At 44.6% G+C, this 26,576-nt stretch overlaps 2 protein-coding genes across 2 annotated transcripts in view; both read right to left on the reverse strand.

Moving 5' to 3' along the window:
- Window positions 1–4,986, reverse strand: part of top1b (DNA topoisomerase Ib) — a 30,853-nt gene extending 25,867 nt beyond the window's left edge. Inside the window, exons 1-3 of the mRNA XM_020472268.2 lie at window positions 4,835–4,986; window positions 4,506–4,530; window positions 2,013–2,103 (exon numbers count right to left, since the gene is read on the reverse strand). Of these exons, the coding sequence (XP_020327857.1) occupies window positions 2,013–2,103; window positions 4,506–4,530; window positions 4,835–4,867 (149 nt within the window). The 5' untranslated portion in view covers window positions 4,868–4,986. The remainder of the gene's footprint in view (window positions 1–2,012; window positions 2,104–4,505; window positions 4,531–4,834) is intronic.
- A 287-nt stretch (window positions 4,987–5,273) lies between these two features.
- Window positions 5,274–24,350, reverse strand: ncoa6 (nuclear receptor coactivator 6). The gene is made up of 19 exons (XM_031803613.1): window positions 24,068–24,350; window positions 20,313–20,634; window positions 19,975–20,130; window positions 19,720–19,842; window positions 16,091–16,204; window positions 15,839–15,981; window positions 14,995–15,712; window positions 14,349–14,492; window positions 13,551–14,209; window positions 12,854–13,434; window positions 12,039–12,157; window positions 11,546–11,949; window positions 11,197–11,424; window positions 7,820–11,045; window positions 7,662–7,718; window positions 6,837–6,864; window positions 6,291–6,332; window positions 5,779–5,918; window positions 5,274–5,629 (listed from the first exon to the last, which is right to left on the reverse strand). The coding sequence occupies exons 2-19, from the start codon at window positions 20,584–20,586 to the stop codon at window positions 5,583–5,585; spliced, it is 7,203 nt and encodes a 2,400-aa protein (XP_031659473.1). The 5' UTR covers window positions 20,587–20,634; window positions 24,068–24,350; the 3' UTR covers window positions 5,274–5,582.
- Window positions 24,351–26,576: the final 2,226 nt, after the last annotated feature.

Genomic DNA, 26,576 nt, shown 5'->3' on the forward strand with positions numbered 1-26,576 from the left:
GTCTCTAAGAGCTTTGGTGGTAATTACAGCTGTGAGTATTTGTGGGTAAGTCTCTAAGAGCTTTGGTGGTAATTACAGCTGTGAGTATTTGTGGGTAAGTCTCTAAGAGCTTTGTCAACATGGATTGCAGATGCACCTTTGGTGGTAATTACAGCTGTGAGTATTTGTGGGTAAGTCTCTAAGAGCTTTGGTGGTAATTACAGCTGTGAGTATTTGTGGGTAAGTCTCTAAGAGCTTTGTCAACATGGATTGCAGATGCACCTTTGGTGGTAATTACAGCTGTGAGTATTTGTGGGTAAGTCTCTAAGAGCTTTGGCAACATGGATTGTACAATATTTGTCCATTATTCTTTGTAACATTCTTCAAGCTCTGTCAAGTTGATTGTTGATCATTGTTAGACTGCCATTTTCAAGTCTTCCCATAGATTTTCATGACTATTTAAGTAAAAACTGTAACTACGTCAGTAACATTCAATGTCATATTGGTAAGCAACTCCAGTGTAGATTTGGCCTGGTGTTTTAGGTTATTGTCCTGCTGAAAGATTAATTAGCAGACTGAACCAGGTTTTCCTCTAGGATTTTGACTGTGCTTATATCCCCAAAAAAACTCCATAGTCCTTTCCGATGACAAGCATACCCATAACATGATGCAGCCACCACCATGCTTGAAAATATGAAGACTGGCACTCAGTGATGTATTGTTTTGGATTTGCCCCAAACATAACGATAAGTATTCAGGGCAAAAAGTTAATTGCTTTGCTATATATTTTGCATTATTACTTATTAAGTGCCTTCTTGCAAACAGCATGCATGTTTTGGAATATTTTTATTCTGTAGAAGCTTCCTTCTTTTCATTCTTTCATTTAGGTTAGTATTGTGGAGTAACTACAATGTTGTTGATCCATCTTCAGTTTTCTCATATCACAACCATTAAACTCTTGTGTTTAAAAATCACCATTGGCTCATGGTGAAATCCCTGAGCAGTGTCCTTCCTCTCTGAGTTAGGAAAGACGCCTCTATCTATGTAGTGACTGGGTGTATTGATACACCACCCAAAGCTTAATGAATAACTTTATTCAGCATCTGCTTTTTTAATTTTTACACATCTACTATTCGGTGCCCTTCTTTGCGAGGCATTGAAAAACCTCCCTGGTCTTTGTGATTGAACCTGTGCTTGAAATTCACTATTCGATTGAGGGACCTTACAGTTAAATGTATGTGTGGGGTAGAGATGGGGCCGTCACTGCCATAACAAGTGTAGATCAGTGACTCAGAAGAAACCCATTAAGAGGGTTTGTGCTCAGGCTATAATGAAAGAAGGCAGGTGCGTGGGAGAGAATATATCTGTAGAGTTAAAAAAGTACTCACACTCAAAACCACGAAAAGGAATAACCCAAGGAGGCAGAGATGCAAAAATAATATAATAAATTTAATCCATGCTTGAAAAAATACAATACCACACTGCCAGGTCTCTGACCTCCTCCCTATAGGCTGTCTCATCGTTGTCGGTGATCAGGCCTACTAGTGTTGTGTTGTCGGCAAACTTAATGGGAGTGATACTCCTATTGGAGTATCATGTAGTAGCCTAAACTTATCGATGTTACACTGAGCTGGGTGAATGGAATATGAATGATAGTCATCCAATATGCTGTAATAAGGCCATGCTCATAAAACAAAAATGTCCTCCCCCATCTTAAATGGCCCTGACCGCCACTGTTCTGAAGGCACTGTACAACAGCACAGAGACAGCATAGGTGCAGCATAGTAAATGAAGATATCCTGTTGAATGATGTAATGTGGTGTTGTCTTATGGTCTTGTACAACACAAAGTTATGGTCAGCAATGGCAGTATACTCAGAACTCTCCCTCAGACCAAATGAAAAGGGAAATGAGAAGGAATGAGAGATGGAGAACAAGACGGAAAGACTTCTGAGAAACCCTCAGCGGGATGAGAGATGACTGGCAAAAGGAAAGAGAGAGAGAGACAAAGAGAGGAGGGGAGAGGGAACATACCTGTTGCTGTGCTTGGCTTTATCTCTCTCCTTGTCTTTCTTGTGTTCTTTGCGCCTGTGTTCTTTGTGCTTGTCCTTGTGTTTGTGAGTGTCTGGGACAAAGTTAGAGATTGACTTGTTTAGTAGAGATCCCCCAGACAATAGGAACTGTAACAGCACAGTGTAATCTGAGCATTTTGTGGCCCTCGGTGGCACAGTGTATGGATAAGCTAATGTCTTCAGCGTCACATAGTAATGAATACAAACTGCAGGTTCAACAAATAGAATCACTTCTCATACCGCAAGGGTGTTCAATATTAAACATCAAACAGACCCTAACCCAGCCTCTTTAGTGCCACATTTTCTTTCAAATTAGTTGGCTGGATTATTAAGTTACTGTGTAGTTACTTTGTAATTACACCACAATTAAAAGCTTAAACGGTATCGTACCATTTAATGTGAAGAATGACCTGTAAAATCAAGTACGGAAACACGACTGGGTAATTGAAAGTCAAAACCACCCTTGCATATCTATCCCTACCTGTCTAAACTCAAAATTAGATCCCAGGGGGAGTGTCAAAGAGAAAAAAAGTGGGTCCAGGAGAGTGGGGATAGGAGGGAGGTTCAGACATCTAGGTGGGTCAACTTTCCTACAATGGAGGCTGCATATCTCTGTTATTAGACCAAAATATGAGAGATCCATACTGCTTCTGCCCTGTCTCAACACGCACCCCAAACATCTAGACCTGAACCACCCGCACACACATGCATGTTCTCTGTTGATAGTAACATCACAAATGGCTGGGTCTTGTGAGACACACGTTGAACTCACATGTAACCCTAGACCTAAGGTCAGTGGTGTAGGGGAGGGTAAACGCATACAACGTTGTTTACTTCTGTTAATCCAGTCTTGCAATCAGCATTTTACCCACCATTTTTTCCCCACTACATCACTGTCAAAGGTAAAATCTTAAATCAGAGGTCTTCAACCTTTTCTTGATCCCCGGGCCCAGGCAAACAGGCGACCCAAGGACCCCAATCATATGTCTTATCATGAAGTAAATTATAATGGCAAGAAGAACTAGAAAATGTACAATTAATAGTTTTTAATTGTTTTGACCTTCCCACATTATAATTGGAAGAGGAAGTGTACAAGTCAAGAAAGTTTACCAGCAGCCAGTGGCACTTTTCAAGGCGGGTGCTTTTTCAAATCCTATGTCAGATACTCCAGTGAGTGTAATTAGCTCAATATTAGGAGTAGAGAAACAAAAGTTGACATAAGAAATAATATATTCTCCTCTTTTCTACTGTAGGTTTGTAATTCAAAATGTATTTATTCTGTTGTTGCAAGCGATATTTTTTTTTTTTTTTTTTCGCAGACCCTCTGCAGTACCATGGCGAACTCCTAGGGGTCCGCAGACCCCAGGTTGAATACCCCTGTCTTAAATGATAGGATACCCTTTTCCTCTAGCGGTGCACAATAGTCTATGTGTCGCTGGTGAGAAGTAGTGAACTAGATTAAGAATAACAGGTTATAATTTGAGACAGTCTATGATTCCTCAATTATTTAAATTTGGGCCATCTCCTTTGGGTGATTGTCTTTTTATTTATTTATCCCCCCTCAACAAAAGTGGGAAAAACTTCCAATTAGTGGTGGTTTTGTCACAGGGTGGGCCCATATAACTGTCAGTCTTGAGCTTGAACGTCACCTTGTGGCGTCCCTCTGTCATGGCAGTTAAATAACGGGTAGGGGGTTATTGTCATAGGAAACAATAATATGTTCCCACTAATATATCTCTGTCCCATTTCCATGACTGTTTAATTATAAAACTAATGAAATGTTGAGTTGTCAAAGGTGTGTGCACTTGATTCCCCCTTCCCCCCTTTTTAAATATATGTTATTACAGTATTATTGTGCTGGCAGAATTCCAGTATAATTCCTAAAAACCATGCCCAAAGTTGACTAACAAATGCAACAAGCTATAACAACATTTAAAACATATTTGTAATAAAGCAACTATCTTTGACAGATGAAATGTGGCAGTAATGTCTGCAGCGATTGTACCAGGAGCCATGGGCTGGGAGAGGCCGATGAACTCCCAGCTCTAGCCTCCATATCACGGCCAACTGTTCTATCAGTGCTCGGCGCACTGGCTGCTAGACAGAGAAAAAGAAAATGGCGCAGAGACTAAGTCCTAAACCCCCATTTCACTACTTTCGGCTCAAAAATTATACATTGTTGCACCACAACATAAACAAACAATTGTCTATTTGAGAAACACGGTGTAAAGCGCTGCCAGAATTTCCCATCAGATCGCAATATTATATACCGAAAGGGTAATTTTGAGGCCCTCTTTTTGAACAATAGACACAAGAGAGTGGAGGAGAAGGGACTTAGTCTCTGGGACGCCATTTCTGTCCTTTAAAAACTAACAGGAGTAGACGAATGAAGATTGGGACTTGATCACAAGCAAAACCATGATCAATATTTTTTTTGACGTTAAAATCAACTTACCATTGGCTCGAGACCCAGAATTGACCTGCAAATTTTTTTAAATATATTAAATTAATGTTTATATTTTCAGAATGCCGGTAGAAAGGAGAATGTCAAGTTTCATACAGGAAAATATGAGAAATTCTACACAAAGCCCAGCGATTACTTGTATTATTTATAACAAAGTTGCTACTTGAAAGACAACTAATGCAACTTGTTAACATTGCATGGATACAATCGATAAGCGATCACATTTAAATGTAATTTTATCATTATCTAGTCAACCAAACCAACTGTCACATAAGGCAAATAACCAGCTACCTACATCTCGTTCAGCATAATAACACTACCTGCGAGTCTCTTTCACCGTGATCCCCGCTCATTGTCTTGTAAAGCCAAATGCACAAGTCAGAGATGCCCAAGGTAAGAAGATGAGGTTGACAGAGTAGTCTGGATACTGTGGAATGGAGTCGTTGCGCACTGGGCTAAGTCCGAATTCTCTGCAACTGCGCATGCTCGAATTTAAATAATGAAAAAGAAATGTCTACTGTCCTGCATGGTTCCTCCCTACAATAGTTAAAGTTCCCTTATTTGTCGTAAAACCTCTCTATGATAGATTAACAGTAGGATATAGAAAATACTCCATTGTCAAACTGCACTTTTAAAAAAGGGGAGAGCACTCAGTCCTAACAAAATATTGTAAAATGGAACAATTCATGCAGCCATGTCAGCCACTTATGTGTGAACCTCTTTCACAGAATGTCAGTTCAACACATTAAAACAGGACAATTAAGTAGCAGAACATTTTATTAAGTTTCACAACATAATTATACAATTGAGACACCTTCAATTATCAGTCTTCACATGATTAATCCAGCATAATTGTTTAAAAACAAAACACATTCACACACGCACAAACACACACTAGCTACAACCTCACATGATAGCTGGGACAAATCATCAACATAATTATTTTTAAAACAATTATCTGTACATGGTTATTTTCTCCATTGTGAATTCATAATCTGGGAGAAAATAAAGTCATTGAATGATTGACAGAAAAACACATTTACAGTTCACAGGGTTTCACTACTGTGGTCACTTCGACTTCCTTCTCTTAGCCTGGGTAGGACTGGCACCGCTTTCTGAAAGGCCACAGGAAAGAGAGGGGGACAAGTTTGATGAGACAAAGAACTTTAAAATAACAATTTAAGCTATGCAAGAGTAAGTTGTGTGAGAGAGTGTGTGCCCTCAGTGGGAAGTGTGTGTACTGTATACATGTGCCTGTGTGTACCTTTAGCAGCAACCACAGTGCTGGCTCCAGGCCTGGCTGGTCTCTTCCTCTGCGCGCTGTCTGCCACCGTTTCCTCCTCCACCTCCTTTTCAGCCCGCGAGCTCCGTCTGCTGGGACCTTTCGGCTTCTCCACGGCAGCCCTGATAGATTCCCAACAGAAAACAGAACAGGGGAGAAAGAGAAAAACAGGAGAGGTCATTTACAGAGATAATAATAAAAATAGTAGCTCTACAGTAGCTCTACAGTAGCTCTACAGTAGCTCTACAGTAGCTCTACAGTAGCTCTACAGTAGCTCTACAGTAGCTCTACAGTAGCTCTACAGTAGCTCTACAGTAGCTACTCAGTGAAAGTTGAGTTGGGAAAACCGCTTTGGGAATGGGCTGTTTTTCCTCATCTACCACAGATACTGTCGTCTGTCTTCACCCCAAACAGTATCTGATAGATAACAAAATGGTGAACACGACAGGGCTGCTGCGTGTATCCTGACAGTACTCACACATGTAAATACATACCTTGGGACTAAGTTGACAGGAGTCTTTCTTTTCTTTGCCCATCTGTGATAGAAGTGGAAAAACAGAGGTAAACCCCAACTGTGACGATGCTGAACAAACATGGTTTTAGTCCACCAAAATACACTTAATGATTATAAATATCGCCAGAAAATATAAAATCAGATATGGCCATATTCATATTGTAGACAAGATCTTATGGAGTGGTAGTGCTTGAGTTGTCTTTTGACATGCATTAAGTTTGGATATAGTTTGCATGCTAAGCATACATACCAAGTGCTGAGGCCACGTGGCTCATTGGGTTTCGCCATGTACCCCCCCTGCCCTGGCCAACCAAATAAACTCCCTGAGTTTCAGTAGAGTTACAAATGTCTAAGCATTTCTGTTTACAAACATGGCACTTACAGCAGACTAGGCCAAGTACTAAATACTGATGTTAACCTTAAAGGCAATGGAATATCCCAATCACCCCTGGCATGAAAAGTATTTGTTTATTAAAAAGAACAGGGTTTCATTTTGTTCATTTGAAATCTGTTTTGACAACCTCACCCTTGCTCAGTTACTGTGGCAACTTCTGCTGTAGAGGGAAAAAAACAAAAAAAAGGTTACTAAATATCACAGCAAAGGGCATATTATGTTCACAGCATACAGGGTATCATATAAAGCTGTGTTTCCCTTATGTGCATTTAGCAGTGGGGCACCAACGCTGTCAACATGGCAGCCCCCCAAAAAGTGTACTAATGTTTTATAGGGGGGTATGTAGAAAAGATAATGGAGCAATATTTTTAAACAAGATCATCTTTGAGAACTAATAATCACCCCCCCCCCCCCCCCAAACATTGACAGTCAGGGAGAAGCTTAAGTTCCCAAAATGTCATGGCATTGACTTTGTTATAATGCTCGAGTCACTCAGATAACATAAGAACAAGGCCTCAGCCATGGTAAAATGTGTATAATTGTAGGAAATTAGCTTTAAAAACAGTGAAATGTCTCTGCGGCCAAGAGAGGGCCTATAAAAACCACACCATTGGCCACGCCCAAACATATGGCACATGACATAGTTCAGGGAGTGGAATGTTAGCTAAACAGACTGGCAACCAGGCTAACACTGCTCTAGAATCTGTCCAAATAACCTTGTTCATTATAATCTTAAAGGTAAAACTGATCCTAGATCAGCACAGCCTGCATGAATAACTTGCTCTATTACTTGCTCTAATGCATTTACATTTTATGGTTCCCTCATAATATATCACAATCTTAGCTTACGTTATGCATGTTCCCATCCGTCCTCTTAACAATATGCCATATCATGTCATTACCATGGCCGGAGCATTAACCACTTTGTTACAGATAAGTTAGTGTGACAGTACTTACCCGTCTTCTCCATAGCAGCAGGCTCCTCTTGCTGTAGAGGTTCAGGTTGGACTGACACTGGGAGAAAGGACATGGTGGAGATTATTATTATCAGTCAAAGTTTGACATGTGGGGGATAAGTCACTCAATCATTGATTGATTTATCGATCAATATGTACCTGGGGTGTTGCCTGCAGGTGCTGGGGGCTCTAGTGGGGCTGGCTGGCTGGGAGGCTCCATGGCTGTGGGGGCAGGCTGAGCCCCAGTAGGGGTAGGGGCCACTAGGGAGGATATGGCTGGGGAGTCACCGGGGGGGGTGGAGGGTCCAGGGACACCAGCAACAGGAGAGATGGATGGGGATGGACTTGGGACTGAGGCTGAAGAAGGAGCAGGGAGAGATGTAGCAGGGGTAGGAACAGGGGCAGTAGTAGGGGTTCGGGTGGGGACAGGGACTGACACTGGGGGAGGGGTGGTAGTAGTAGTAGAGGCAGGAAGACAGGACTGGGCTGGTGCAGTAGGTTGCGCAAGGACAGGAGTTGGCGCTGATACTGGAGGAGGAGTGGTGACTTTCAGAGGAACAGCAGCAGCTGTGGTCCGAGTCTGTGCTCCAGACACTGTGGTCCGAGTCTGTGCTCCAGACACTGTGGTCCGAGTCTGTGCTCCAGACACTGTGGTCCGAGTCTGTGCTCCAGACACTGTGGTCCGAGTCTGGATGACAGATGCAGGGGGTGGAGCGAAGGCGTGAGGGGGCACAGCCCAGTTCGGCCCCCTCTGGGGCTGGGAAGTCCCCTCTAAAGGTTGGGCAGCCCGTGCTTCAGCAACCTGCTGGTAGTCTGGTCGATTACCCACTGGTGGTGCAGAGCCAGGAGCCTGGGCAGGCTTTCCCTGGGCAGGCAAGGGGGGGGACATAGGGCTCTTCCGGGTGATGGCTGGGGCACTAGGACTGGAGCATGGAGGAGGGGACGCAAGGGGCTGTTGGACGGAAGACGAGGCAAACGCCAAGGCTGTGGGAGAGAGGCTGGGATGGGGGGATGGCTGCCCAACAGGTGGGCTCAATTTCTGGCCAGGGGGCGCCTCACCCGGGGTTTCCGACTTGGGAGTGCCAGGGCTTTGCTGCGGAGGACGAGGCAGAGTACTAACAGGGACAGGGGAAGCACGTCTAGTGGCCATCTGGACCTGCCCAACTAGCGTTCGGGCAGGCTGGTAGCTAGCCACACTGACCACAGTAGCCTGAGTCGAGGCCGTGGCTTGGGCCTGGGTTGGAGCAGCAGTGAGCTGGATGTTAGTGGTGGACACCTGTATGGGCTTTACCATGGTGACTGGCTGGGACACTACCGTGGCGTTGGGGGCCACAGACACTGGAGGGACCTGGAAGATGGGGGTACCGGTGTTAAACACAGGAGTGGTGATAAACTGGGGGTGGGGACCACGGGTCTGCTGGCTGGACTGCTGGAGTCTGATGTTCTTTTTGGGCATTGCCACCATAGCTGAGATGATGGCTGGGGGAGCCTGGGGGGTGGGAGCAGGGGTGTAACTGATCTGGTTGGGGGAGATGGTGGCGGATGATGCAGGGATCTGCAGGACAGTGGGGACATTGGTCGAGGGTTTAAGGCTGGGGGTTGGTTTGGGGCCAACGGCAGGGTTTGGGTTAGGTTTGGGGCTTGGTTTGGGGCTAATGGCAGGGTTTGGGTTAAGTTTGGGGCTGGAGGTAATGCTGGGGATGGAACTACTGTGACTGACGCTGGCGCCCACACTGACGCTAAGACTAGGAGTAGGGTTTAGAGTAGGGCCGTGGGTAATGGTAGGGTTTAAGTTAGGGCTAGGGGTGCTAGGCTTGACGCTGGGGCTAGAGTTAGAGTTTAGGTTGGGGCTGTCAGTTGGGTTAAGATTGGGGCTAGGGCCGGGATTAGCATTCAGATTGGTATTTGCATTGCGCTGCAGGTTAGGACTACCGACTGGATTTGGGAGTTTTGGGCTGGGGGTTGAGCTAGGCTTGGGTTTCGCTTCTGGCTCGTTCACAGCAGCAGCAGTAGTAACAGTGGTAGCCCCCACATTCGAGCTCTGAAAAACACTGGATGGGTTCTCTGAAACTATGGAGGCTTTAGAGCTCTCCTTGCTGGCAGCATCCCCAGCTGGAGCACTCAGAGTGGGCCTGGGAGGCACGCTGGAGGTGGCTGCGTTATCCAGCAGCTGGTTGAGGGAGGAAGGTGCATCCCTGAGAGAAGGAGAGGCCTCAGATCCAGACACCTGCTGAGGAGTGCTCTGTACAGGCTGCCGCTCCACTATCACCACTGTCTGCTCCAGCCCAGCTTTAGCCTCCTGAGGAGTGGCTACACGGGGGCTAGCCATCCGTGGGGCAGAGAGCTCCCTCAGAGGCTGGGGCATCTGCCGGTGCTCTACACCTGCCATTCCCTGCCCTTCCCTGGGCATCTCAGCTGGGTTACCCTGCATCACCTGGAAGGGGGTCTGGATCTGCTGGGGCTCTAGGCCTACCCCCGCCGCTGGTGGGAGAGTGACTGGGCTAGGAGGCACTGGGGTGGGGCTCAGCATCATGGTATGTCCTGTCTGGGGGTTGACCATCTGTTGCTGGTGAGAAGGGGATGCGAGGGTGATTTTGGTCCACTTCTGCCTCCCTGAGCTGGGGTTAGTGACTTTGCGGCTGGAGGCAGGGCTGGATCTGCGGCCGTTACTGGGATTGGCCCTTTTAGCCTGACCTCCTCCAGGCTGCTTGTCTGGTTTGCCCTGGCCCAAGTTGGCAGCTCCACTGCCTGTAGGGAAAGACTGCTGACCGCTGTTAGAGTTACCTACACCACTTCCGTTGTTGCTGGGCAGAGTTAGGCTGGGAGGGGCCTGCCCTATGGCTTTGAGAGTGGTGGGGTTGAGCCCACCCTGCTGGTCAAAGCCCCGGCTAAGGTTGGGCTGCCTGGGGGGCAGAGGGATGTTGATCTTGGGGGGGAACAGGCCTGCGATGGAGGCATTCAGCCTCTCAGGGGAGAGGTTGATCTCAGAGGGCTCAGTGCTGGGAGGACGATTGGTTGGGGTGAGAGGATGGTGGTAGGGCCTGGGACTGGCTCGGTTGGGTGTTTTGGGCCTGGAGCTCTGGGAAGTTGTGGGGACATTAGGGAAGTGGAGGCCTGGCATGGGGCCACCCTGCTGGGGCTGAGGGGGCATCTGCTGCTGGGGGCTGGCTCCAGGGTGCTGGGACGAGGGGCCTGGGCCTTGCTTCATCATGTGGGCATTGGGGCCCTGGTTCACCACCATCTGTTGGGCCCCGTTACCAGGCTGCATCCCCATCTCCTGGCCCCCGGGTCTGTCTTGCAGGGAGTTGGCCGCTCCAGGGGCCTCCTCAGCCCCAGTACCCTGCCCTGCCTCGGGGTGAGACATCCTTCTGGCTGCTCCAGCCATCTACATAGGTAGAGCAAGAGAATACTTATTTATACACACAGAGGAATTCATTATCCCACACAGACAAATTCAACAAGCATAGAACATTCACAAGACAATAACAATAAATATGATATATAAAGATGTCAAACATCCAGATAGTGTGTCCAACCTGTGGATTGACCATGAGGGGCATCCCTCTGGGTTTGTCTGGAGAGGGAGGCACTCCTCCGTGCCCCTGGAGGTTGATCATGACAGGCATGTTGCCCTGTTGGGAACCGGGTGTTCTCTGGGCCTCCCCGGGATTCAACATGCCCCTGGGGGGGTGCTGTCCGCCTGGAGGGAGGGGCATCCGGCTCTTAGCCTGCTCCTGCTGCATCTTCATGATCATCAGCATCTGCTGCTTTAACACAAGAAATCAGTTCTAGATGATCCATAGTCCCCCCAAAAAATGTGTCTTTTCACCATATACACAAATGCAAGGTTGAAAGCAACAAGTACACATTGGCAGTAGATTATACCTGTTGTTGCTGCTGCTGTTGTAGCTGATGAGGGTGCATCTGTGGCTGAACTTGAGTCGGACCCTGAGCTCCAGCCACCCCCTGCTGCTGTCCAGGAGGAACCTGCAGTCCCTGCATCTGCTGCTGTTGTAGTTGTTGCATTTGCTGTTGTTGCAGCTGTTGCATTTGCTGTTGTTGCATATGCTGCATTTGATGCTGTTGTTGTTGCTGCTGCTGCTGCTGTTGCTGCTGCTGTTGTTGTTGTTGTTGTTGCTGTTGTTGTTGCTGCTGCTGTTGTTGTTGCTGTTGCTGCTGTTGTTGTTGCTGTTGCTGCTGCTGTTGTTGCTGTTGTTGTTGTTGCTGCTGCATGAACTGCATGGGCACCTGCTGTAGGACTCTCTGGTCTCCAGGCTGACCTGGGAAACCTGACATGAGAGAAAAGGAGTGATCGAAAGCCAATCAACTATATAGAACAGTGTGAGTAAGCAAACCAAGAAGCATTCAAATTGCATACCTGCAGGCCTGTTGGTGAAGTCTGAGAGTTTGGGTCCGGAAGGGTCCATGCCCACTCCCTGTTCCCCACTCAGCCCTGGCAGCTCTGGGTCCTCCAGGCCAGCCCCCACATCCAGACCCCTGAGGAGAGAAGAATACCTCAATGACAAACCATGTCCAATAACAAATACCTTGTGCAAATATATACTTAACAAAAATATAAAACGCAACCATTTCAAAGATTTTTGTGAATTACAGTTCATAAGGAAATAGGTCCTAATCTATGGATTTCACATATGCCCACCCACTGAGAGCCATGCACACCCACTGGGGAGTTTTTCCCCACAAAAGGGATTTATTACAAAGAAAAATAAATCTAAAACCACATTGGTGGTGGCTTATGGTAGAGAAATGTACATTAAATTCTCTGACAACTGCTCTAGTGGACATTCTTGCAGTCAGCATGCCAATTGCACGCTTCCTCAAAACTTGAGACAACTATGGCATTGTGTTGTGTGGCAAAACTGCACATTTTAGAGTTGCCTTATATTGTCCCCAGCAAAAGGTTGTACCTGTGTATTGATCATGCTGTTTAATCAGCTTCTTGATATGCCATACCTGTCAGGTGGATGGATTATCTTGGTAAAGGAGAAATGCTCACTAACATGTATGTAAACAAATTTGTACACAAAATTGAAGAGAAATCAGCTTTTTGTGCGTATGGAACATTTGAGAACTTTTATTTCAGCTTATGAAACATGAGACCAACACTTTACATGTTGCGTTTATATTTTTGTTCAGTATAGTTTTTAATTTCAATGAAATCCAGCTGCTTACCCTAGCCCCTCAACCGGCTGCTGTCCCTCCCCTACTTTGGGCTTCTTCTTGCGTGGTGGTTTCTTCTTCTTGGGTTTGGCCTGGCCAGGTCCTCCAGCCGCCTGCTTCCCCCCAGGACCAAATTGACTGGCAGAGATGTCACTCTGAAGCAGGTTGACCAGGAGAGGACTGGTTAGCGTCACATCCTTGTTCACTGGAAACCCCCCTGCCTGAGCACACGGCCCTCCCATGGGCATCTGACCCCCAAACTGGGGGTTGAAGTTCATCCCATGACCAGGGAAGTGGCCATTGCCCACCTGCATGTGCTGAGGGACTCCAATTCCCATCATGCCTTGTTGCTGAACCTGCATGTCTGGGAGCATCTGTTGGACACCGCCCATGTCGCCTGTAGCACCGCTGGGGTCCCCGAGAGCGTGTGGGTGTTGCTGTGCCGCCTGTTGCTGCTGCTGTTGCAGCATGGCTTGTTTTTGTTGGAGCTGCTGCTGCTGTAGCTGCTGTTGGACCAGAGGATGACCACTGGGGAGTCTCATCTGTTGACCCTGCATACCCATGGCCTGGTTGGGGTTGCCGCCAATGGGGACCTGAACAAAATAAGGAATGAGCAGGTGAAATAATACTCTTTAATGCTACCCAGAAGTAAAATTTGTGGATGGTTTTCCACCGTGCAAAAAAAAAAAAAATGTAAGTAATGAAATACCTGTTGGGGCTGCTGGGTCATCTGTTGTTGCTGCTGCTGCTGTTGTAGCTGTTGTAGCTGCAGTTGTTGTAACTGTTGGAGCTGAGCCATTTGCTGCTGCTGTTGATGCTGCTGCTGTGGAGTCATTTGTTGCTGCTGTTGGCCCACCTGAGGCTGCTGGAACTGAGCCATGTTACCGGGCACGTTAGGAGATGGACCCCGCATCATCTGACCTGGCATGACCCCGGCTTGACCTTTCAACCCAAACGCCTGCTTGTTCCCTTGCATTTGTTGCATCTGTTCCATCATGGAGTTTTGCTGTTGTTGTTGTAGGAGCATCGCCTGGTGCCCCGGCCCTCCAATCATCTGGCCCTGGCCCTGCTGTGGCATCAGCTGTTTGGGCGGGGTCATGCCTCCTCTCTGCCCTGGGTTGAGGGGTCTCGAGAGGACTGTCTGCCCCTGACCCCCACCTTGGACCATCTGGCTGGGGGACGAGGACACGGGCTGGCCCTGGAGGTCCATCATCTGGGACTGGAGGCCTGGCTGGGGCTGGCTCATACTGGGCCCAGAGTTTGTGCCTTGGGGCTGGCCAGCCATGCCACTGTGGAGACCCATGATGTTGGGCTGGGAGTGGGATGGACCCTGCATGGTGTTGGGGGTGGAGGCTGACGACTGGGCTCCTGAAATCAGATTGTGATAGAAGAATGACACTGACGAATGCAGTCTAAATCATATCACTGTGTTATCTGCTCTTAAGCATTTTTCTATGGTATACAGTATATCTGAAAGGCATGTGCTGATCTATTCTTGGTCTTGTACCTGTGTGGGCCATAGTCTGGCTGCTCTGGGGCTGGGGATTGGCTCCTCCCCCTGGGATTCCTGGGGCACTAGTCACCTGACCCTGGGCAAAGTTCTGGTTCCCTGAGACGCTAGGGAACCCCATGGGCAGACGTTTGGGCATGCCTGTGATCAAACATCACCATGGGGAACTTCATCAGCCCAGCTAACACGGTCATTATAGTGAGTCTGTATTACACTAACTGTCTGAGTACTATTTTGAGTTAAGAGTGAATTGTGATACCAGTAGGGCCAAGACGATACCAGTATCATGATACACGCTAGTATGTGGCAAGGAAAGAAAACACGAATCAGATATCATTTCTTGAGGAAAACATCCCCAATGTTGGAAACAAACGTTGTCATCCAGAATCACAAATGTATTTTTCACACTATAACACACAACATTTTACATACAGCAGGTTTTTAAAAGGACCAAAGTGTTATCTGTTTCATGTTTTCATTTTTGCCATGGAAAGAAATATTGAAATACAGTCACATTCCTAGTTAACAGCTATTCTAACTACAAAGGTAATAACACAGGAGATCATCTGTGGCCACGAAACAAACATACTCTATGAAAGTGAATGAATCATTTGTAGTCATTCACAATGGTTTAGCTTCTTACCTCCCATTCCTCCTTGATGAACCTGAGGTCCAGGTTGCCCATGTTGGGGCATTCCTATGAACCCTTGCTGCATGTTACCCTGCTGTCCCATCCCCACCCTGCCCGGTGAGCCCACCCCTTGAGGGAAACCCTGTGGGGTCATAGATCGCGGGCCTAGCTGGGCCTGACCCATCATGGGAGGAGTCCCTGGAGAACCCTGCTGGAAGGGGGAAGATGAAGACCCAGGGGACTTGGCTGTGAGGTTACCCTGAGGCCCTGCTGATGGAGGCAGATGAGGTCTAGGGAGTCCTGCCACCCCTCCAAGCACACCTTGGGGACCTTTAGGTTGGGGCGCTGCAAATTGACCAGCCCCTGACTGCTGCTGTTGCTGTAGCTGCCCCATAGCATTAAACACCTGGCCAGCCTGCTGGCTACCAAATGGGTACGGAGGTGGAGGGTGGCTGGGGGTCTGCACCGTAGCCAGGGAGGGGGGACGTTGGCCCATCTGGACTTGGGGAGGGGCCTTCCTCCAGGCTGCTGGGCCCATGGGTCCTCCCTGGGCTGGAGGGGGCTGGAGGACCCCTGAGGGGAGCTGGTTCCAGCCGGAGGGTACGGGCATCTGGCCGGAGGGATTGAAAGGGGGACGGGGGCCACCAAGCTGGGAGAGCTGGGCCTGTTGCTGAGCCTGCTGCAGCTGCTGGAGGGCGGCTGGGTTGAGCTGCCGTCCTGCCTGCATGACCTGTGGTCAAAATACAGCCTTTATAAATACAATCAACTCCTGATACCGTTGATCCTTTCATTACTTGTTAGTATTGATAGTGATTATAAACACAGTTATTGTTGAGCTCCATTAGTGATTATATACCTGAATGTGGTGAGCAGCCTGGGGGGGCATGGGGCCTTGGCTGTGGGGGCCAGCCTGGGGGGGCATGGGGCCTTGGCTGTGGGGGCCAGCCTGGGGATGCTGAAGCTGCTGCTGCTGTAAGGACATCATGGGGTCCATTGCATCTGAAGGAGGGGAAAAACATATACATGTTCACTACCACTGAACAAGTTACAGATATTCTGGATGCGTGAATGAGTTAACTGGTTGGTTATTAAGCAAGTATGTCCTCACCAGTCTGCGAAGGGGGTCTGGGGTGCATCTGTCCACTGCTGCTGGGGACCATGGCCTGGCCAGACATACCGGGGCCAGGGGGGACCATCGACGGGTTGCTCATTCTCATGCCTCCTACGAGAGATTATAGGGCTTGACATGAACTTTTTTAGCCACCTGTCCTACTCGTCTGAAGGACCTCTTTTTTTGGTTATCCAAAAGCTCATGTCACTTGGCTCACATCAACACCCTTATCCCAGAAACCCTAGACCCACTCCAATTTGCATACCGCCCCAACAGATCCAGAGGCAATCTATACTGCACTCCACACTGCCCTTTCCAACTTGGACAAAAGGAACACCTATGTGAGAATGCTGTTCATTGACTACAGCTCAGCGTTCAATACCACAGTGCCCACAAAGCTCATCACTAAGCTAAGGACCCTGGGACTAAACACCTCCCTCTGTAACTGGATCCGGAACTTCCGGACGGGCCGCCCCAGGTGGTAAAGGTAGATAACAACACATCTGCCACGCTGATCCTCAACACAGGGGCCACACAGGGGTGCGTGCTCAGTCCCCTCCTGTACTCCCTGTTCACCCATGACTGCATGGCCAAGCACAACTCCAACACCACCATTAAGTTTGCAGACGACACGACAGTGGTAGGCCTGATCACCGACAACGACGAGACAGCCTATAGGGAGGTGGTCAGAGACCTGGCAGTGTGGTGCCAGGACAACAACCTCTCCCTCAATGTGATCACGACAAAGGAGAGGATTGTGGACTACAGGAAAAGGAGGACCGAGCACGCCACCATCTTCATCGACGGGGCTGTAGTGGAACAGGTTGAGAGCTTCAAGTTCCTTGGTGTCCACATCACCAACATGGTTCAAGCACACCAAGAATACTCCCCCTTGAGACTGAAAAGATTTGGCATGGGTCCTCAGATCCTCAAAAGTTCTACAGCTGCACCATCGAGAGCATCCTGGTTGCATCACTGCCTGGTACGGCAACAGCTCAGCCTTTTAGGATTATCATCAACTAGCATGGTTTACTAATATGACTAGGATTATCATCAACTAGCATGGTTTACTAATATGACTAGGACTATCATCAACTAGCATGGTTGACTAATATGTTTAGGATTATCATCAACTAGCATGGTTGACTAATATGACTAGGACTATCATCAACTAGCATGGTTTACTAATGACTAGGATTATCATCAACTAGCATGGTTTACTAATGACTAGGATTATCATCAACTAGCATGGTTTACTAATATGACTAGGACTATCATCAACTAGCATGGTTTACCATCAACTAGCATGGTTTACTAATATGACTAGGACTATCATCAACTAGCATGGTTTACCATCAACTAGCATGGTTTACTAATATGACTAGGACTATCATCAACTAGCATGGTTTACTAATGACTAGGATTATCATCAACTAGCATGGTTTACCATCAACTAGCATGGTTTACTAATATGACTAGGACTATCATCAACTAGCATGGTTTACTAATGACTAGGATTATCATCAACTAGCATGGTTTACTAATGACTAGGATTATCATCAACTAGCATGGTTTACTAATATGACTAGGACTATCATCAACTAGCATGGTTTACTAATGACTAGGATTATCATCAACTAGCATGGTTTACCATCAACTAGCATGGTTTACTAATATGACTAGGACTATCATCAACTAGCATGGTTTACTAATGACTAGGATTATCATCAACTAGCATGGTTTATCATCAACTAGCATGGTTTACTAATGTGACTAGGATTATCATCAACTAGCATGGTTTATCATCAACTAGCATGGTTTACCATCAACTAGCATGGTTTACCATCAACTAGCATGGTTTACTAATATGACTAGGACTATCATCAACTAGCATGGTTTACTAATGACTAGGATTATCATCAACTAGCATGGTTTACCATCAACTAGCATGGTTTACTAATATGACTAGGACTATCATCAACTAGCATGGTTTACTAATGACTAGGATTATCATCAACTAGCATGGTTTATCATCAACTAGCATGGTTTACTAATGTGACTAGGATTATCATCAACTAGCATGGTTTATCATCACCTAGCATGGTTTACCATCAACTAGCATGGTTTACTAATATGACTAGGACTATCATCAACTAGCATGGTTTACTAATATGACTAGGAGTATCATCAACTAGCATGGTTTACCATCAACTAGCATGGTTTACTAATGACTAGGATTATCATCAACTAGCATGGTTTACTAATGACTAGGATTATCATCAACTCGCATGGTTTACCATCAACTAGCATGGTTTACTAATATGACTAGGACTATCATCAACTAGCATGGTTTACTAATGACTAGGATTATCATCAACTAGCATGGTTTACCATCAACTAGCATGGTTTACTAATATGACTAGGACTATCATCAACTAGCATGGTTTACTAATATGACTAGGACTATCATCAACTAGCATGGTTTACCATCAACTAGCATGGTATACTAATATGACTAGGATTACCATCAACTAGCATGGTTTACTAATGACTAGGATTATGCCTTTGGCTGCTGGACAATAAAATAACACTGACTTGAAAACCAATAGAACATGCGCTGGTTTCAATGTCATAAGTGTTTATAAAATAATCCCAATATTTATCTGGTCATATTTTAGCCTAAGATACTTTGAAACAAGGTAAGACATCCTTTTTATAAAATGACAAAACATCCAGGTTTTAAACAATTAAGTTCATGGTTAAATAGTTTCAACATGATGACCGCCTCCGCTCAGATTTAAGGTGGGTGATGTGCAGTGCGCAACAGGCACTGTCCTTGACTCTCCTGTCTTGTGACAGAGTCACACTAAAGGCTGAAGCCTTGATTCTCTCCACATACTTGAGGCACAGTTCATTCATACTACTATAGCTGACCCTGTAAAACACCTATCTGGTGTACTTTATGTGACAATAAAACATACATATTTGTCAAACATAACTGTTTTCTATATTTAAGTAATTAAAAGTCTCATTAAAGTTTGGCTACATTTTCTGGCACCTCCCTCATGTCAGCATGGGTTTGGACAGGAGGCTGTAGCAGATATGCACATCACCTACAATTTGACCTGTAGGCCCTTTTTATTTATGTACATGAAACATTTATTTCAATATTATTCCAATGTTGGCCTACAGGATAAAAGTTAGATATTGTGATTTGTGAGTGATATATACATATATTTTTTTTACTATTCGGACAACAAATCTATATTCTTCTTGTCTGACTATTTGTCTTACTTTATTTATTTTACCTTTATTTAACTAGGCAAGTCAGTTAAGAACAAATTCTTATTTTCAATGACGGCCTAGGAACAGTGGGTTAACTGCCTGTTCAGGGGCAGAACGGCTCGGGGGTTTGAACTTGCAACCTTCCAGTTACTAGTCCAACGCTCTAACCACTAGGCTACCCTGCCACCCTGGACAAGAGGACAATAGTTAATGTCAAGCCCTGGATTGGTATGGAGGTTTGTTTATATTTTAACAACTAAAAGATGAACAATGAATGTATATAGTTCAACTTGTTACGTCCCCATCCTGGGCCAGTATGACATAATATGAGTGTTAGGTACCTGGGCCTGGTTGTCCTGGGAATCCCACATCCATCCTTAGCTGTCCGGGCGCGCCGATTGGTCCGTTCACCCTGACCTCCTGACCTCTGTTCTGCCCCATGGCCACATTGATGGCTCCTTCACCTGGACGAAACACAAACAAACATTAACAACAATCAGGGTCTAAGTACTTTTCTGGATGCTTATTATAAAATAAACTATCACTTTTGGGCCTGATCATAGCAGCAGCAATGACTATCTGCGTACTGTACAAACCTTCTATCTGTACAGAGAGAATGCCCAGGTCTCGGAGCTGCTGCTGGTTGTTCTGGGCCAGCAGCCTGAGTCGCTCCGCTGCTTCCCGGGGAATGTTAAAGGTGACGCGCACACTGTTCCATGGCTCCACATGCTGGGGCTGGAGTCTATCAGAATCTGGTGAGGGATAAGACAGAGGACGAGAAGTACAATATCACAGTTCATTTTCAGCTTAGAAATAATACAGAGGTCTGAAATTATGGCTTTCAAACATTGAATATATCCTGAAAGTAGTTTGACAAAGTAGGAAACTGTTTAACCATTTAGAAAGGTGCACCACGTCACCACCCATTACTAACCTAGTTCAAGCATACTAGGCATCCCGTTAAGGATGTTGTCAAGTTTCTCTTGTAAGTCCTCGTCATCCATATTTCCTCGAAAGGCAACAAAGATCGTGAAATCCCCCTCTCCGCCTCGCTCTCCAACTCCATCCTGCCGGTGCGAGATGTCATTGCCACGGTGACTGCCGGCATCTTCTCCGACTCCTGAGTCCCGGTCAGAATCTGATTCAGTGTCCCCATCTGGGACTGCTGTCCACTGGGGAAGCTCCAATGGGAGATGTTGATGTGCCATCTTCCCCTCTCAGTAGGACTGGCGTGGGGAAGACTGGAATCGTCTATGCTATGGAACCAAAAGAGGACTTTATCTTCCATGATATACCCAATTGAGACAAATATTGTAAGTTATATGAAAATGTATGCCATGTAATTAAATCTACTTTCAATAGAAAGGCCATAAGAAAGTGTCAATGAACAGTTCCAGTCAAGGGTTTCTCTTTATTTTTTCTAATTAGTAGATTAATAGTGAAGACATCAATACATATGGAATCATGTGGGAACCAAAAAAAAAAAGTGTTAAACAAAACAAAGATTTTTCAAAATAGCCACCCTTTGCCTTGACAGCTTTGCACTTGACAGTCTTGGAGTTCCCACATATGCTGAGAACTTGTTGGCTGCTTTTCCTTCACTCTGCGGTCCGACTCATCCCAAAACATCTCAATTTGGGTTGAGGTTGGGGGATTGTGGAGGCCAAGTCATCTGATGTAGCACTCCATCAATCACCTTCTTGGTAAAAATAGCCCTTACACAGCCTGGAGGTGTGTTAGGTCATTGTCCTGTTGAAAAATAAATGATAGTGGGACTAAGCCCAAACCCGATGAGATGGTGTATCGTAGCAGAATCCTGTGGTAGCGATGCTGGCTAAATCTGCCTTGAATTCTAAATAAAAATCACTGACAGTGTCACCAGCAAAGCACCCCCACACCATCACACTTCCTCCATGCTTCACGGCGGGAACCGCACATGCATAGATCATCCGTTCACTTACTCTGAGTCTCACAATGACAGCGGTTGGGACCAAAAATCTCCAATTTGGACGGATCAAATCAAAGGACAGATTTCCACCGGTCTAATGCCCATTGCTCGTGTTTCTAGGCCCAAGCAAGTCTCTTCTTCTTATTGGTATCCGTTGGTAGTGGTTTCTTTAGAGCAATTTGACCACGAAGGCCTGGTTCAAGCAGTCTCCTTTGAACAGTTGATGTTGAGATGTGTCTGTTTCTTGAACTATGTGAAGCAATTTTTGGGCTGCAATTTCTGAGGCTGGTAACTCTAATGAATTTCAATTGAAGTTCTTGACATTTTCCAGATTGACTGACCTTCATGTCTTAAAGTAATGATGGACTGTCGTTTCTCTTTGCTTATTTCAGCTGTTCTTGCCATAATATGAACTTGGTCCATCTTCTGTATACCACCCCTACCTTGTCACAACACAACCAATTGGCTCAAAAAAGAAATTCCACAAATGTACTTTTAACAAGGCACACCTGTTAATTGAAATGCATTCCATGTGACTACCTTGTGAAGCTGGTTGAAAGAAAGCTTTGCACACACTTGGCAGTCATTAAGGCAAATGATGGCTACTTTGAAGAATCTCAAATATAAAATATATTTTGATTTGTTTAACACTTTTTTGGTTACTACATGAGTCCATGTGTTATTTCATAGTTTTGATGTCTTCACTATTATTCTACAATGTAAAAAATTGTAAAAGTAAATAACTTTGAATGAGTAGGTGTCTCAACTTTTGACTGGTACTGTACATCAAAGATAAAGTCTTGACTTGTTACAGATTTGATGAGAGCAAGGACAGAGATAGGCTCACTAAAACTATACAACAAGTGGCCTAACACATACATTTAAACAGCATGACCTTGCAAACACAAACAAGTGTCAAGATATTTCTTGACCACAATTATGGATAACAAATTACTGACCTTGATTCTATTTGCTATGAAGGCAAAAACTATATGTACAGTATAGTATAGTTGGAACTGTATATAAATCCTAAACAAGTTACCTATGTTGCTGGGTTGTGACTACATCGTACCCTAACCCAAGATGTGGTCTTAAGGAGCATACCGTTACTCCTTAAAAAGGTCCAAGGTTCAAACTCCACCTAAACGTGAATTGATTCTCACATTGCAATATTGTTCTAGAAACATAAAGCCCTACTTCATATCACATCAAAATAATTTCACAAATGTAAAGTATACACTTACTGTATTCAGTGGAGGCTGCTGAGGGGAAGACAGATCATAATAATGGCTGGAACAGAGTAAATGGAATGGCAACATGGAAACCATGTGTTTGATACCATTCCACCAATTCTGTTCCAGCCATTATCATGAGCCCATCCCCCCCAATTAAGGCGCTACCAACCTCCTGTGTTGTGTGTACACTGTTTTCAACAGATTTATCACAGTTGCAGCCGACAGTATTTTTCTATGACAACACGTTTCTCGAGGCCTTCTTCAGTTACACACAGGTGTTTGGATCATGCTAAATAGCAGTTCGCGAACAATCCCCCACAACGAGTTTGATGAGCAGAGTAAACACAGGCTGTAACATGGAGATATGGCCGTGTGGAAACACTAATAGCCCTATAAAATTGTGTATCAATTTAAACTGTTTATTTTTTTCCCATCTCGCTGATATGAAAGACAAGATTCTTGTGCTTCCAAAAACATACTGCAAGCGATGCGTGGTAATGTTCAATCCAAGCGTAGGGACTCTGGATGTCGATTAAGGCAGCCCCCTGCACCTCTCTGATTCAGATGGGTTGGGTTAAATGCGGAAGACACATTTCAGTTGAAAACGTTCAGTTGGACAACTGACTAGGTATCCCCCTTTCCCTTAATGTAAAGAAACTGAGTCATGAACAAGGGCTAGTAGTACCCATGTAGTACCCTAGTAGTACCCATGAGAATACCCCTGGTAATTGTTGTTCAATGTAGCTAAGATAGCTGCCGATGTTGTTAAAAGTTTCCGGAGTTGTTAATTTACTGTATATCAAACAGTCTTTTTGGTTATAATTGGCTAGTTACAAAATATGTTTATCACAATCATTAACATGACAGGTAGCGTTAGCTTTAAGCTATCCTACCTAACTTGAGTTAACGAACACAAATGCAATGGCTAAAGTAAAACACCAATAATAACTAACTATCTAGCGACATAATTCAAAACAACAAGGCATGTTTTAGCAATAACTAATAAGAAGACCCCTACTACAAAATATATAAAGCCACAGCACTATCTGGCAAAAGCGATTAAATAATTTCCTCCATTGGCTAAGGCGGTAATCAGAACGATTGATTGCTAGGCCTTCGCTAGCAGGTCATTGACGAAGAAGACCTGGCTTGACAAGCCTGCATAGTGCCGCGCTAGCAAGCAAAATAAAACTTGTAGTTGTCGAAAATGAACGTTAGAGATCACCGAAAAGCCAATTGATTACAAAGTTTACACCACGACACACAGCTGAGCAAAAAAATAACGAAGGCCTTAACAGCTAGCTCTGGCTAGCAAGATCCAGTAGTTAGCGTTTAGCATTAGCTAGCTACACGTCTAACAGCTAAACACTATGCAACGGTTAGATGGCTAGCTTGATCATGCGTATTAAGTTATTTCATCATATTGGTCCCGGTTACTGCTACTTATCTAGCTAGTTACAACTGCTAGCCAAATGTTAACAGGAAATATAACAATGCAATACTTACTAGATAAATCCATTAGGGAGAAAGTCCAATGATGTAATATCTGATAGCTAACAAAACATGAACCGGGGAACAGTGGTAACCAACACCGAAACAGGAGAGGCTTTCCAATCCGAATCCAACGAGATTTGTTCTTTCGGTTTTCTCTGTATTCTCAAAAAGAGATACTCGCATATTTACGTCGTAATTCTTTGTGAATATATTATGCGTTTAAAACGTAGCGTACGACCCACGGACTGTCGATGCTGTTTTTTGATTGGACCATTATCTTACTAAAATACGCTATTTGCGGTGGTGTTTGCGTAGCTGGAGTTGGTACCATCAAGAGAGGAAAAGGCGAGATTTTACTCCGCCCAAAATCTGTCCATGAAAATAATAACCACAAAGTGAGATATTTTTGTATGGAGGTCAATCAGTGTCGAACCAAAAAAAAATGATTTTTTTAAATTTCATACGTGAGGCCATAAAGAGCCCCTCTAGTAATTGAATAGGATAAACCCCTCAAAGTTCAGCATGGATTTAAAATGGCAGCAATATTGGTCAGGGAGAAATCCAAATCCATCTAATTGTAGTTAATGGCAGTAGAGGCATAATCCTGATTTTAATTATGCAGGAAAATAAAAGTAAGGTATGTGATATTACAGAAATTGTGTATCAGAATTGAATGAATGTTGGTATATTTGAATGTTGCCAGTTAATTAGAAAAACTATATGGAATAATTCCTCTAAAACTGTCTGGCTAGCTAGCTAATAAACATACAGTGCAGATACATTCTTCAAATTCTATGTGTTACCCTATCTTATCACAGCACTGCAAACCATGGTTGACCGACTCCCTGACCAAAATGGATGACCTTTATCCCATCATAAGAAGGTTCTATTCTAGTATTCTAATTCATATTTTTATGAGTAAAGCTTATTTGATCAAATACAAGTTCCATAATGGTTAGGTTCTTACCAACGCAATGACATAAGTACATTTCAGCAACTTTGAAAAAATGTTGTTGGAGTTGTCCTAGTAGTTCATGCCCTCTCATTGGCTAGAATGGTCCCACCTGATCTTGCCTCCTCCCGCTTGCCATCAATCAATCAAATGTATTTATAAAGCCCTTTTTACATCAGCCGATGTCACAAAGTGCTATACAGAAACCCAGCCTAAAACCCCAAACAACAAGCAACGCAGATGTAGATGCATATGTAGAGTACATGTCCATTATTGAGGACATGCATTTCCATTGTTATAAGCGGTCACTTGACTTTCTTGTCAATATAATAGATCATCTTCAGTACAATTTATTCTAATGACAGTGAACTCGACTGGCTGAAAGGGGTTTAAATAAGTAAAAATCACAACCAATAAGTGAAATGCTAGGCTGAGGTCGATGGAAGAGAAACTTTTACCAAAGACAATTTAAGTACTCTGTGATTTTACTATTTATTATGGATTTATTATAGGGACACTACTTGGCCTTATTTTGCTTACACACTAATAATCTTGTCAAGCAACAAATACAGTAGATGTAAGCGAGTGTTTACATCGACAGAGCAGCAGGCAGTGAAGAGGGCCATGAGCTTCAAGTTCCTCGGTGTCCACATCACTGAGGACCTATCATGGTCCTCTCACACCAGCAGTCATAAACAGCTTCTATCCCCTTGCCATAAGACTGTTAAATGGCTAACAGCTCCCCCTCACACTACACTACTGCTAAAATGAGTATTGATTAGCTAGATTTATTACTACCACTACGCTAGTGTTCATTGACTGATTGCCATTACAATTAGTATACATCTACAGTATTTCTCCTGCTACTGGTCACTATTACTCCTGTTTATATGTACATATTACCATTAGTACATTACCATAAGTATTTATATATGCCTGCTACCAGTAACTTTTAAGCCATGTTGACATGTATATCCATCTATCACGCCTACACTGACACTTGCACCTACACTGACACTTGCACACTCACACTATAAGACCCACACACTTACATAATCACCCACCACTTATGTTGCTGCCAAACTGTTTATTATTATCATTATTAATCCTGCTACCAGTCACTTTCTTGTAATTCCTCCATATATGTGCAGTACCAGTCAAAGGTTTGGACACACCTACTCATTCCAGGGTTTTTACTTATTTTTACTATTTTCTACATTGTAGAATAATAGAGAAGACATCAAAACTATGAAATAACACATATGGAATCATGTAGTAACACAAAAAAGTGTTAAACAAATCAAAATATATTTTCTATCTGAGATTCTTCAAAGTAGCCATCATTTGCCTTGATGACAGCCTTGCACACTCTTGGCATTCTCTCAACCAGTTTCATGAGTTAGTTACCTGAAATGCATTTCAATTAACAGGTGTGCCCTGTTAAAAGTACATTTGTGGAATTTCTTTCCTTCTTAATGCATTTGAGCCAATCAGTTGAGTTGTGACAAGGTAGGGGTGGTATACAGAAGATAGCCCTATTTGGTAGAAGATCAAGTTCATATTATGGCA

This window comes from Oncorhynchus kisutch, linkage group LG24 (genome assembly GCF_002021735.2).
Source record: "Oncorhynchus kisutch isolate 150728-3 linkage group LG24, Okis_V2, whole genome shotgun sequence".
NCBI classification, from domain to species: domain Eukaryota; kingdom Metazoa; phylum Chordata; class Actinopteri; order Salmoniformes; family Salmonidae; genus Oncorhynchus; species Oncorhynchus kisutch.

What these genes read in the sequence shown, in the direction of transcription:
- ncoa6 (XM_031803613.1), bottom strand. Translation starts at nt 20,586, where the DNA reads ATGGCACATCAACATCTCCCATTGGAGCTTCCCCAGTGGACAGCAGTC. An exon ending in AGGCTGCTCACCACATTCAG is followed by an intron (nt 15,713 to 15,838) that starts GTATATAATCAC and finishes TTTTGACCACAG; the next exon opens with GTCATGCAGGCAGGACGGCA. An exon ending in CCTGTCAACTTAGTCCCAAG is followed by an intron (nt 5,919 to 6,290) that starts GTATGTATTTAC and finishes GGAATCTATCAG; the next exon opens with GGCTGCCGTGGAGAAGCCGA.